The sequence below is a fragment of the Panthera leo genome, chromosome D3 (assembly GCF_018350215.1).
Source record: "Panthera leo isolate Ple1 chromosome D3, P.leo_Ple1_pat1.1, whole genome shotgun sequence".
NCBI classification, from domain to species: domain Eukaryota; kingdom Metazoa; phylum Chordata; class Mammalia; order Carnivora; family Felidae; genus Panthera; species Panthera leo.
The window spans coordinates 6,752,868-6,765,485 of NC_056690.1; the positions used below are offsets into that span (position 1 = coordinate 6,752,868).

General features: G+C 65.1%; 1 protein-coding gene across 2 annotated transcripts in view; it reads right to left on the bottom strand.

The window, feature by feature from the left end:
- Positions 1–2,187: 2,187 nt before the first annotated feature.
- The window catches only part of HIP1R (huntingtin interacting protein 1 related), a 28,105-nt gene continuing 17,674 nt past the window's right edge, over positions 2,188–12,618 (bottom strand). Inside the window, exons 7-32 of one of the 2 annotated variants that reach the window (XM_042911648.1) lie at positions 12,350–12,411; positions 10,468–10,608; positions 9,386–9,443; positions 9,211–9,286; positions 8,903–9,043; positions 8,741–8,802; positions 8,584–8,656; positions 8,306–8,489; positions 8,115–8,203; positions 7,911–8,027; positions 7,713–7,814; positions 7,245–7,439; positions 5,905–6,052; positions 5,702–5,788; positions 5,227–5,334; positions 4,939–5,075; positions 4,588–4,698; positions 4,312–4,370; positions 4,018–4,048; positions 3,872–3,934; positions 3,463–3,563; positions 3,236–3,341; positions 3,016–3,139; positions 2,861–2,922; positions 2,541–2,747; positions 2,188–2,332 (exon numbers count right to left, since the gene is read on the bottom strand). In XM_042911648.1, coding sequence (XP_042767582.1) covers positions 2,285–2,332; positions 2,541–2,747; positions 2,861–2,922; positions 3,016–3,139; positions 3,236–3,341; positions 3,463–3,563; positions 3,872–3,934; positions 4,018–4,048; positions 4,312–4,370; positions 4,588–4,698; positions 4,939–5,075; positions 5,227–5,334; positions 5,702–5,788; positions 5,905–6,052; positions 7,245–7,439; positions 7,713–7,814; positions 7,911–8,027; positions 8,115–8,203; positions 8,306–8,489; positions 8,584–8,656; positions 8,741–8,802; positions 8,903–9,043; positions 9,211–9,286; positions 9,386–9,443; positions 10,468–10,608; positions 12,350–12,411 — 2,692 coding nt within the window. In that variant the 3' untranslated portion in view covers positions 2,188–2,284. Of the gene's footprint in view, positions 2,333–2,540; positions 2,748–2,860; positions 2,923–3,015; positions 3,140–3,235; positions 3,342–3,462; positions 3,564–3,871; positions 3,935–4,017; positions 4,049–4,311; positions 4,371–4,587; positions 4,699–4,938; positions 5,076–5,226; positions 5,335–5,701; positions 5,789–5,904; positions 6,053–6,973; positions 7,141–7,244; positions 7,440–7,712; positions 7,815–7,910; positions 8,028–8,114; positions 8,204–8,305; positions 8,490–8,583; positions 8,657–8,740; positions 8,803–8,902; positions 9,044–9,210; positions 9,287–9,385; positions 9,444–10,467; positions 10,609–12,349; positions 12,412–12,618 lie in introns of those variants that run through there. The other variant, XM_042911649.1, reaches the window with a different exon arrangement.

A 12,618-nucleotide genomic window follows, 5' to 3' on the forward strand; every position in this document is an offset into this window, starting at 1 on the left:
GCAGAGAGGGAGCTTACAGCCACACTTGGTGAGGACACTGGCTCCCTTCTCCGGGCCCCCCGTGCTTGTGAGGTCGTCAGGGAGGCCCGGCGGTAGGGGGCGTGGTGAGCTCAGACGCGGGGCTTCCTGTCTGGGGTCTCCAGTTAAAAGATTTGCTCACTGAGGACAGACATGCTTTCAGAACCAGCTAACCTTTCTGGGGCTCGACTAAGCGGACTCGTGCCAGTTTTCACTGGTTGCGTGTGGCGGAGCCAGTCGTCTGCTTGCAAGTCTTTCCTGAAGCTGGTTTCCCTTAGAAACGAGAACCAGGCCCCGGTTCCATCGCCCTGTTTATGAAGTTTTCAAAGCACTTCACCCCACCCACACCGCATACTGGTCCGGAGGGGGACAGGGCCCCACTTCATGCTCTGGGAAACCCCGGGCACAGGGAGTGAGACTCTCCTCCGAGGCCACGTGCGGTGGAAGCCACCCAAGTTGATCTTTCTCTGCCCTGACCTGCATGGTCTTTGTTCCACAAATGCCGGTGGCCTGCGGGGGAAGGGGGCGCGCTGGGGGCCGCGTGCCAAGGCAAGGCCGCCTGGCCGGGAGCCCTTGGCGGGGGCGCCCCCGCGGAAAGCGGGTGTCTGCACAGCCAGCTGTGCTCTTGGGAACCCAGAGGCCTGTTAGGCTCTCTTAATACGAGGCTGTGTGTGGCCACGCCGGTTCAGTCGGGACCAGATAGGAGTCGGCGTGCCCACCGCCAAGCCCCGGTGTGGGCCGTTCTTAACTGCGGGGACTCGGTGGTCACTCCTCCCCCTGCCCAAAGAAGCGTGGCTTCTGACAGGGCTGGGGGAGGGGGAGGGGGTGTGTGTGGACAAGAACCCAGGGGACTTGGGGCGGCAGTAGAGGCCAGGGAGGAAAGGCCCAAGCCGCGACTCACCACGGAGGTGTCCGTCCTACGGCCACAAGTCACGGACTTCCCAGGAAACGAGCCAGGCGGAACCAGAAGCAGCTGTACAAGCTCTTCCGTAGTTCCAAGTGCCGTTACCTGCGGCAACTAAGTGGGTCCCTGCCCTGCGGTGCACGTCCCGGCCCTGGAGAAATGACAGCCCAGGCGCGGCCCCTCATGGTAGGGCAGTGACGACAGTCCAAGTGCATTTTATTGCCAGTCTGACTCTTCAACACAAGGAAAGACTAAAGGCAAAGCAGAAGAGCTGGTTCCTTGTGCTCATGTCCAGACCGTGGCTGGTACCGGAGCACCCTGCGGGCGGGGGGAGCTGCTGGTCCTTTCCTCCCAAGCACTCCCGGCGGGGGGGGGGGGGGGGGGGGGGGGGGGTGCCAAGGAACACCCGTTCTTGCAAATCCTCCTCCCAGTGGGGTCAGGGCAGGCCCACGGTGAAGCAGGGCTGTGGCCAGGCTGCCGGGCGGCCCCTTCCTGTGGGGCACAAAGGTGCCCTTGATCTGGAGGACGGCAGGCAGGCGTCCTAGTTCTCGGGCTTTTTGTGGCTGAGCTGGGGAGGCCTTCGAGAGGGCTGGCCATCACCTCATGAGGAGGGGAGGGAAGGAGGCAGGGGGGAGGTGGGGGCGGCAGAGGGGAACAGGCAGAACGGGGCCTCCAGGGCAGGAGCAGCCAGATCAGGGTCGTGAAGGACAGGACACAGGAGGGTCACCATAGATTCCGGCGGAACAAACTCCCGGAGTGACCGCGCAGCACCTGTGCCCACCGGGCCCGCATCTCCCCAAAGGTCCTGTCCTCCACACTCCCGTCCCCGATGCCTTGGAGCGAGGCCCAAGGAGAAAGGGCAATGCTAGGCCGCTCTGGAGCAGTCTGCTTTGCTCGAGGCCACCCCAGCCCCATCGCCATGGACTCAGTGCCCGAAAGCTACAAGTAGCTACCACATCTTGCCTACGTCCCCAACAGCCAGCATGGACTGGCCGTTCATCGCTAACCTCAGACCTTGAGTTCAAAAGGCAGGGGAGGTCCTACCCAAAGTCCCTCTCCTGGGGCCCTGCTTCTCAGGGTGAATACAAACTCACAAAGGAAAGCTTGAACTCAGAATGTTACAAACGTTCCATGTGTTTCCTGAAGACGTTGTGGCTCGGGCCTGCTAGATCCTGGCTGCGCTCACGAGTGCCTGTTGCAGACGGAGAACCGGCCCCTGATCCTTTGGGTTCAGCGAGGGCTGGGGACCTCGGGGACACTGATCCGGTCCGTGGGGTGGGGGACCACACCCCGTGGAGGCTCCGCAGCCGAGATGGGGCGGCCACCCAAGGCCCAGGCCTGCCTGCTGGCCCCCTCGGGAGCCTAGTAGTTCACGAGCTGAGCCGGGTAGATGCCATCCTTCTTGTCCAGCTGCAGGAGTCAAAGTTGAGGGGCTCAGCGAACGTGGCTGGGCCCCCACGCACCCTACCTCCCCTCGGCCCCCTGCAGCCTTCCCACCCCCACCATCCTCCCCGTGTTGCTGGAGCAGCGTTTCTGCCCCGAGTCCCGCAGACTGGGGAGCAGAGACAGGGACGGCGCCCCTGGGGCCCCTCCCCGCCCCAGTGCCGGCGCTCTGCACCTGCTGGTCCTGCCGGGCTGCCACACTGGGCTTCTGGGCTAGGGGTGGCTTCCTGGAGGTCCCACCACGGGGGGCAGCACTGGGTCGGCTGGGCTCCTCCTCGCTCAGCGTCCCCACGCCGCCAGCCAGCACGTAGTGCTGCTTCCGCAGCTCCCCCAGCCGCATACGCTCCGCCTCCAGCGTCTTCTCCAGCTCCAGGACGCGAACCTGCAGCCCCACGTGCCCGCTCAGCACAGCCGTGCGGCCCGCCCCGCCCGCCCTCCCGGAGCCGGGCCCTCGAGGAGGAGCGGGAGGCACGGAGGCCAGCCGCAGGCACCCACCTGGGTCTCCATCTCCTGCTTCTTCAGCTTGATGAGGGACAGGCCGGAGAAGTCCATGGTGTCTGTGGCCAGAACGGGACGGGGTTAGTGCCTCTGCGCCCGCCCCCACCCCGGCTGCGGCCAGGGCCAGGGCCAGGGCCAGGGCCCGGGCTCACCTCTTTCTTCGATCTGCTCCTGGCCCGATCTGGTGGAGGCCACCACGTTGGCGGCCATCTCGTTGACGGTGCGGGAGCACTCCTGCAGGCGGCTCAGGTGCGGGCTGTGTTTGTCTGCCTTCACCTGGGGGGGCGCGGGGGCAGGTCAGCCTCACCCCTAGCGCGTGGGGCCCGTCTGCCACAGCCCAGACCCGAGAGGCCTCCGCGCGTGAAGCCTCACCTTGGAGGCCGCCACCAGCTGGGCCGTGCTGGCTGCGATCTCGTGGGAACAGACGATGAGCTCTTCGTACTTGCCCGTGTGGAGCACCACCCTGTCGGCCGACTCCCTGCGGACAGAGCCGGGCGGGGCCTGGGTCTCCGACCCTCGGGGCCCCGGGCCGCCTCCACGCTCCCTCCCCAGACCCTGTGCACCGAACGCCCTGCCGCCCCCCACCTGGGGCGACATACACCAGCTGCGTGGCTCCCCAGCCCACGGCCTTGGAGGCGGAGATGAGGCCTTCGGTCCACCTGGAGTTCTTGGCATAAAATTCCTGCTGCGTGGCTGCCCCCTAGCGACAACGGGAGGGCAAGGCAGGGCAGGGGGGACCAGTCAGTGACGGTGCAGGTGGAAACAGAGCCCCGCGTGGGGCCCCTCTGCCTTCACCTCAGCCACGAGGGTACGTCCCTGGGCCGTGGCGGGATTCGGGCGTGAACCCCGGGCGCACGGTGCGCATCACCGGGTGGGGGGAGGGTGTCGGATCGCTGCACGCTCCGGGAAGCTCGTGCCTGAAGGAGCCCCGAGGTCAGCTGAAGCCCCGGGTGGAGTGATCCGGAGGGCTCTGAGCTCATGCCCCCTTCGGGAATCGGGCCCGCTCACCCTGCCGCCCTCCACGATTTCCTTCTGCAGGCTGGTGGACGTCGTCACCAAGAGCCGGATGGCCTGCCAAGACCAAAACACGTGTCACTCTTGGGGTGGTCTTCCCAGGCACGCAGCCCACCCTGGGGTCGCAGTCAGCCACTCACCTTCATCAGGTCTGTGCACGAATTGAGGATCCTGAGGCGAGCAGGGCAGTGCGGGGGCAGGGGCGGGAGGGAGGGAGGGAGGGAGGGGGAGAGAGAGAGAGAGAGAGAGAGAGAGAGAGAGAGGAATCTACAGCGTGACCCTGGAGAGCCTGCCCTCCGTGTGGACCACCACGGGGCCCGACACGGCTGTTCAGCAGGCCGGGCTGCACTTGTTCCCGGTCCCTTGTGGAGAGCTAGGCAGGCAGGACAAAACGCCCCGGGGTCTGGGGGGCTCGGGAGTGAAGTGGGGCTCACCTCTCGTTCACCTCTAGCTTCACCCCGGAGCTGGCATGGCGGGCCTGGTTCATCACGTCCTACAGCCAGTGACAGAGGTCAGCGGGCTGAGAGGGCGGTGTGAGAGGAAGGGGGATGCGGTGCCGGACCAGCCCCCCGCCCCCCGCCCCCCAAACGGCCGCGGAGCCGTCCACCCCGTGCACGGGAGCGCAGAGGCGGGCAGAGCCCGCACTCGGCCCAGCGCAGCCCCCGGGGCTCCTGCAGAAACCGGGGGAGCCCCCGCGCCCCAGGCCTCACCTCGATCCTCCGCACGGCGTCTTCGATGGCCGCGGACGTGGCCGCCATCTCCTTGTCCACCACGGCCCCGAGCTCCTCCCGACGCACGTCCAGGCTCTTGGGCTTCAGCTCCTGGGGAAGAGGCACCTCGGAGTCAGGCGGGGCGGACTGGAGTCCCGGCAACCCCGGGGAGCCCGGGAGAGGCCGGAGCGGCGCCCTGTCCCTGCCCCGCGTCCTGCAGCTGCCAGCGCCACACACGAGCACCGGTTCGGCCCGAAGTAAAGGCGGGTGGGGGAAGGTGGGGCCCCGAGCCTCACCCCAGCGTCCTCACCCCCGCGGACCCCCACCCGGCGCCGCGGCCACACGCCTCACCTGGCCCAGCTGAAGGATGCCCCGCAGCGGGGTCCGCACCAGGCCGGGCTGGGCCTGCTGCAGGGTCTGCTGCTGCTGCAGCCGCCCCACGAGCTCCAGAGCCCGGGCCCCGCACTCCCGGCACGTGTCGATCAGGCCTGGGCGGGGAGAGGTCCGTCAGGGGCCGGCACCCGGGAGCCCCGGAAGATGCCCCCGCGCCGGGTCCGACGCCAGGACCGGTGTGCAGGCCCCCGCCTTCCCTGGGTCCACACGGGCCCCAGGTGGGAGTCAAGCCCGGGGCCCACTTACGGTCGGCAGGGTCGGTGGGTGCCAGGTGGGAGGTGGCACCGCCGTTGACGATGGTGTCTGCGGCCACGTGGGAGAAGTGGGTCAGGGCCGCCACCAGCACAGAGGCGTCTGTGGGGGAAGGAGAAACGGAACCCTCACGCCACTGCCACAGAGCGAGGCCGGGCCGGGCAGGCCGCTCACGTCCTCTGCCCACAAGCCTAACGGGCACCACGGCCCGGAGAAGAAGCAGGCTCAGGGGGGCGGGAGGTGTGGGGGGGAAGAAGAGGAAGGTCACGGGGAAGAAGAGCCTACACCACGTCGAGCGGCTAGACAGCAGCCAAGCCGGGAACAAAGCTAGGTCTGGGTGATCCCAGGCTCCCCGGCAGGCAGGGCTGGGCTCCCGGTGGGCGTGTGCAGGGGGCACGGCTCTGGGAAGCTCCCCGGTGGCAGGAGGCAGCCATGGCCGGCGGAATGGGCACCCTGCCGCCGTGCTCACCTGACCCGGACAGCAGGTACTGGGCATGGCCCTTCTCCAGGGTGCTCACGGCGTCCAGGGCTGCCTGGGCCCTGCTCACCAAGTAGTCTGCGGGCACAGGGAGAGGCGGTCAGGGGCGGAGCCTGCCCGAGGCCTCATCGCCTTCCGCCCCTCCTCTCGGGGCGGGCTGAGCACCCCACCGGGCAAGGAAGGAAAGGCCCTACCCGGCGAGCTGGTGCAGCGCAGGTGCAGGGGGTCATCCAGCTTGGCCACGGCGTCCCGCAGGATGCGCTGGGCCTCGGTGGCAGTGGCCCGGAGCACTGCAAACTGCTCGTCCACGAGCCTCCGCCGCAGCTCTTGCTCCTGAGACTCCTGGGGGGGAGGGGAGAGGCGGCTTGGACATCCCAACCGGGGGTCAGCGCCGTGGCAGCCAGGCAGGCGGTCAGCTGGGACCCTCGCGGGGGAGGGAGGTCTGAGGAGAGGCCCCGCTCCGACCCCCTGCTTGGACTGCTCCATCACGAGCCAGCGGGCAGCTTGGCAATAACAAGACAACCGATGGGGCGCCTGGGCGGCTCAGTCAGTTGAGCGTCCAACTTTGGCTCAGGTCACGATCTCACAGTTCGTGAATTCGAGCTCCGCGTTGGGCTCTCTGCTGTCAGCAAAGAGCCCGCTTTGGATCCTCTGTCCACCCCCCTCTGCCCCTCCCCTACCCTATCTCCAAAAAACAAAAGACAACCAAGTTAAAAAGCAGACAAGAGATCTGAACAAACATTTCTCCCCAAATACACAAAAGGCAATGAACACACACAAAAGACATTCGACACCATAAACCCTTAGGGAAACGCGAGACAAAAAAACCACAATGAGATACCACCTCACCCCCGCTAGGGTGGCTAAAACAACCACAGACAGTAACAAGTGCTGTTAAGGTTGTAGGGAAATTGGGGCAGCGGTTAAGCGTTTGTCTGACTTTGGCTCAGGTCGTGATCTCACAGTTCGTGAGTTCGAGCCCCACAGAGCCTGCCTCAGACCCTCTGTCCTCTGTTTCTCTGCCCCTCCACCCCGGCTGGTTCGCTTTTTCTCAAAATAAACTAAAAAAAAAAAGGTTCCCCAGAAATGGACAACTGCATACGTTCCTGGCGGGAACAGAAACGGCACAGCCCCTCTGGTTCATGGCGTTACCCCCAACCGCCAAAGTGAAAACACCCACCAACTGATGAACAAGTACACACAATGCATTCTGGCCGTGGGACGCTACTGGGCCACACGACACTCGGATGAACCCGGCCAACACTGCTCGGTGAGAGAAACCAGTCCTATCGTGAGGTCCCGTCCACCTGCAACGTCTGCAACAGGTCGATCCAGAGGGGAGAGGTTGCCAGGGGCTGGGGCTGTCAGAGGGGAGTGGGGATTAACTCCTTCGTGGGTGAAGAGTTTCTTTTTGGAGTGGTAAAAATGTTCTGGAAGTACAGGGCGGACGCGCAACCCTTCGGTCGATCCGGAAGCAGGGCGGGTCTCGGCGCAGCTGTTGCTGTGCTGGGGGAGGGGGGAGCCGGGGCGTCACCTTGTCCGCCAGCTGCCTCTGCAGCTCAGCCGTCTCCCGGGAGCCGCGCTGCTGCTCCTGGCTCAACGCCGCCTCCTTCTCCCGCACCAGGCCCTGGGCCGCCAGCAGGTCCGCCTCCTGTCGCTGCACCGCACTGCTCAGCTCGGCCTTCTCTGCGCTCAGTGCGTCCAGCCTGGAGCTCAGCTCCGAGCCGCTCTGCAAACACCCGGCACGTGGGCAGGGTGGCCTTGCCCGCACCCCGTCCCCACCCAGGGTCACAGACTGCCCCCGAGAGCTGTGTTCTCCTTAATCTCCCCTTAGAGGACTTCCCGAAGGCCAGGGCCTCCTTCCCGTGTCCTCTGGGTCAGAGCTGCACCCCAGGACTGAACCAAGCTACTGGCATCCGGGCATGGCCCCGCTCACGGCAAAGAGGACCCTAACTCCTGCCCGGCCGGCTCCCGGAGGCCACCCCACGTGCCGCGGCCATACCTGCTCCGTGCGGCTCAGGGCCTCCCGCGTGCGCACCAGCTCTCCCGCCTTGGCCTCCAGCTCCCTCTTGAGCTTCTCCAGCAGGTCAGTCTGCTCCTCCAGCTGGGACAGGACAGCGGGTCACGGCGGGCAGGGTGGGGGCGGGGGAAGTGACACCAGAGTCGGGGCCACGGGGGCCCACGCGCGCCCGGGACGCACCTTCAGCTCGGACTCCCGTCTCTCTTGCTCCATCTGGAAGGCCAGCTGCTCCTTCACCCGCGCCACCTCCTCCTGGCTCTGCTGCGTCACCGTCAGCTGCTTGGCCGTGTCCGCGTTCTGCGCAGGTGAGGCACCGGCTCACGCCCCGCCACCGCCAGGGGGCCCCACTCAGCGTCCGCCCGGCACGCCCGTGCCTCCACCTACCTTCCTGAGCAGCTCGGCGTGTGTGCTGATGAGCTCGCTGTGCTTCTCCTTGAGCTTCTGGTAGCGCGCCTCGGTGGCGCTGGCCCTCTCTGCAGGGGGCAGGGGAGGCGGTGGTCCCCAGCCGCCGGCCCGCCCGCCCGCCCGCCCGCCCGCCGGCCGCCCCCCGCCCCGGGCCCGCGCCGCTCACGCACTCTCGGCCTCCTCGCGCAGGCCCTGGTTCCGCTCGCCTTCCCGCTGGGCGGCCCGCAGCTGGGTCAGCTCGTGGCGCAGCTGCTCGTTGTCCACCAGCGCCTTCTGCTTCTGCTTCCGCTGCTCCTCCAGCTCGGCCTCCAGCGCGTTCACCTGGCCCTTCAGCTGCGAGACGTAGCGCTGGGCCTGTGCGGCCCGAGGACGGTGGTGTGGGGGCCCCGCGCGCGTGTGCGTCGGTGGGGGTGCGCCCCACGGCCCGGCCCCACGGCCCCGCGCTCACCTCCAGCCTGATCTTCTCCAGCTCTGCGCGGAGCGTCTCCACCTCTCTCTTCAGGGTCTCGATCTGCACGTCCCTGGGGACAGGTGGCCTTCAAGGTCAGTCCTGACCGCCGCGCGGTCCCCGCCACAGGCGGCCCCCGGCCCTCACCTCGCCTCACCTGTCATCCTTCAAGGAGCCGTTGGGGGGTCCGAACGTCTGCTCAAAGAGGTCGGCCACCACCTGCCACACAAGCACGGTGACCCAGGGCCACGCCCCCGGGCCCTGCAGGCCAGGGGAGGGTGCGGGCAGAAGGCCACCCGACCAAAAGGGGGAACCTCACCGCTGGTTCCCCGGCTGGGGGCCCCGTGCTGATCTCAATGAGGTTCTCGGGCTCCTCGTCCTCAGGGGCCTCCTCGGGGATCACCACCACAGGCTTGATGTGCTCGGCCAGCGCTGAGGCCCGCAGGAAGTTGGGAGGTCCCTGGGGGAGGGGCAATGAGTGGGAGCCGCTCACGGCCCCGGGGGAAGACCCTCTCAGTCGTCCCCAGCGCCCAAGTGGGGCCCCAGCAGGCACCCGGGGCCCCCCCACGCGCCCAGAGTAGGAACAAGGCTGCAGCCCAGGGGCAGCCTGGGGAATAGGACAGGTACCTCAGGCAGCCGGGGGATCTGGATGAGCCGCTTAAAGTAGAGCATGTCAGAGGCTCTCCGGAAGAAATTTCTGAGGCTGCAGAGGCAGAGGAGGGGAGGTCACAGAGGGGGGCCGGACCTGGACAGGAAGCCCAGCTCACCAGGCCGCAGAGCCTCCTCCCTGCCCGGGCCATACCTGTGAAACTGCTCGTGGAACCGGTCCCTGTGGCCTTGCAGGGTGTCAGCTGGGAGACCTGAGGGCAGGGACGTTGGACAGGACTTCCCCTCTGCCCCCTGCTCTGTGACTTGCAAAGACTTAAGCTTCTCTCCCTCCCGTTCCCACTCTGCTCCACCACATTCTAGAAACCATGGTAGAGGGGAGAGCACCTGCTGCCTGGCCAGGCCCCCCCACCAACTGGGAGAGCGAGGTGAGGGGTTGTGAGGTGAGGGGAGACCCCTACAGGGGTGTGGCTCTCGACTCTGAGAAGGGGTGGGGGGGTGGGCGCTCCAAAGTCAGCATCTTGACCACAGCAAGCCTGACCGGCGCATGCCTGTAGGGGGCGCTGTGAAATCGCTTCTGGACTCCAGCTTGGGCTGATAGCATTGCAACAGCTCATTCACCCCAGGCCCCTGGTTCTCAGGGTGGGGCGTGGGGACCAAGACCTCTTCAGAGGGTCGACCGGGGCCAAACCCTCGTGAACGGGGAGCAAGTGACGTGCGCCTCTTTGGATGTGTCACGCCAGCCTGCGGGATGCGAGGCGCCCCAGTGGGCTGCCCTCGGAGGGCAATCCCTCCTTCAAGACCAGGGATTTCAGAGAACTGCAAACGTGGAAAACCACACCCCTCGTCTCACTAGACCCTTGTGTTGGAGAACAGTGCTTTTCCACCACAACTGTGGTGGTTATGTTAAGGCTAGTGTTCTACGTCACATTTAACTGAGAAGTATTTTTTAGGGGCGCCTGGGTGGCGCAGTCGGTTAAGCGTCCCTCTTCAGCTCAGGTCATGATCTCGCGGTTCATGGGTCCGAGCCCCACATCGGGCTCTGTGCAGACAGCATGGACGGAGCCTGCTTGGGATTTTCTCTCTCTCTGTCTCTCCCCCTCCCCCCACCTCTCAAAAATAAACATTTTTTAAAAAATGACTTTTTTAAATGTCTTGATCTTCATTTCTGATACAGCCAATATCTGTCAACGTGAGCCACCTAAGCACGGCCCTCTGTGGCTCCGGCGGAGCCTCAGGGGGCCCGAGGCAGGGCGGCAGGGGGCCGGGGGGACTTACAGGCGTGCAGCTTGAACATGAGCTTGACCGTGTAATGGTAGAGGTGGCTGCAGTCCTGGATGACCTGGATGAGGGGAGCCAGGCGGCACTGGCCCGAGGACATCTGGGACACAGCGATGGCTGTGTTGAGCTGCCGGAAAACTGCAAACAGAGGTGGAGGGAGCAGCATACGCATGGGAAGCTGGGATGCGGCCTCGGTGACAGGCTCGTGAGAACAGTGCAGAGGGTGGGCCCCACGCCCTCATCTCGGGGCATCGGCAGAGCAACCCTGGGAGGCAGCGGCCTGGGGACCTGCCTTGCTGGTTCTAGCCAGGCCAGAACAACTCTGTCCCAGGTCCTCGGACACAAACGTGCTCCAAACTGCTAGGACAGGAGCCCCTGTGCTTTGGCTGCCCCAGATGGACCCGAGAGCCCTCACAAACTAGGGCAACAGCAGGGTCGGCGCAAAGAGAATACAGGTCAGCTCAGCAAGGGTTTCCAAGAGCCACCACGCAGTGCTCCCGGAATGAGGGGCTGGAGGGATAGGGTGACTTCGAAGGTCCTGTACCCGTGGGCCTCGAGCTCATCCTGTCTTCGAGGGAAAAAGGAGGCTCAAAGCCGTGTAGCCAAGTGCCTCATCTTACAACTGTGATGAGAGCCACACGGCAGCCGATCGGGACCTGGTTCTGAAAGCCCCAAGTGACCCCAAAACCTCACTTGCACCCGGGGTCAATCTCCCCTGTCCCTGACAATCAAGCCTTTCGTGAGGTCAGCCAAGTAGGAGGGCCAGGGACAAACACGAGGCTGCCCCCACCATAGCCGGCCTCTCATCCAGGGCACAGAGAGAAAGGACAACGGGCAGACCGCACGCCAGGGTGGCCCACACACGACACAGATGCCAGGACAAGCCCTGGGGCCCCGTCCTCACCTGGCCTAGGGTGGGACCGTTTGCAAACCTCCAAGCCCAGGAGGAGCAAGACGCAGCTAAGATGGTCCTTCACCCTCTAAATCTTAACATTCAATTATGTGTCACATCAAGTACATCTTCCTATAAAAACTGAAACGCACATAAAATACTATTTGGGGTTTGATACAAGGCAAAACCATTTCTCCACTGAGGGGCATTCAGGATGGTTCTCCAGGGAGACGCCGGCCTGTGGACCGCTAGGCTGCCCCTTCTTTGTGCTTCATCAAGAGGTGAGCGTTGCAAGGGGCGGGGCGCCCAACTGTGGGTTTTCTCTATCTTCCCTCGTGGGGGCCGCTGTGAGAAGCACGTCTCGTCCCTGCCAGTCACAGGCCGGCGGCCACGCTCCCCAGTGGGGTCTGGGCTCCTCTGGGTACAGCTCAGAGTCCAGATCCAGGAGTGCCAGGAGGCTGCCCAGACCCACCTCTCTCAAATCCCGATTTTCCCTTAAAAAGGCATCTGCTATTCGTTCTCCTACAAAGAGCACTGAGTCACCCAACAAGACATCCTGAAGCTGCCGCCCAGAACAATCCCCTCTGTGGCCCCGAGAGCGCGAGCCCTCTGAGATTTCCTGTCCGGCAGCTGCTGGGTCCCTGGGCTGTGAAGTCCATGACTCACAGGCCTTTTACAGCAGGAAACACGCAAGATGACCCGAACCAACTCTCTCCCGGGAGGGCTCTGCAGATGCCCGACGCAGGGGGAGCCGAGTCAGGAGGGGGCGCTGCTCCCTGGACACCTCTGAGGCCTGGTGCCCTGCAGGAGCAGTGGACACCTCTCCCCATGTCCTGGGGGCACCTGGAGGCCCCCTCACCCCCTCCTAGCAGGGGCATGGACACCGGGGGCGGAGTAAGCTGGTGGGGCTAACTTCTCACCCGGCTCTGGGCCCTGAGGAACCACACAGGACCCAGGGGGGCCGGGCCTCCTCCTTGCTTGGCTTACCTGATTCAGAAAGCCTCAGCTCACAGTCCATGTAATCAAACATCTCCACGGTGAGCTGGAAGCTACAAGGGGAAGGCGGAGGGCTGAGCGGAGGAGGGGCAGGGGACTCACCGCACGAGACCCGCCCCCCAGGCGGGAAGAGGAAACACGGTTCATCCAAGAGCCTCTGCGCCGGACAGCCATCTTTCAGCCAAAGAGGCCAGATTCCAAATTAACCCCAGCCCTTGAACTTCAGCCTCATTTCCTAGGAACGGGACCCTCTGCCCCAG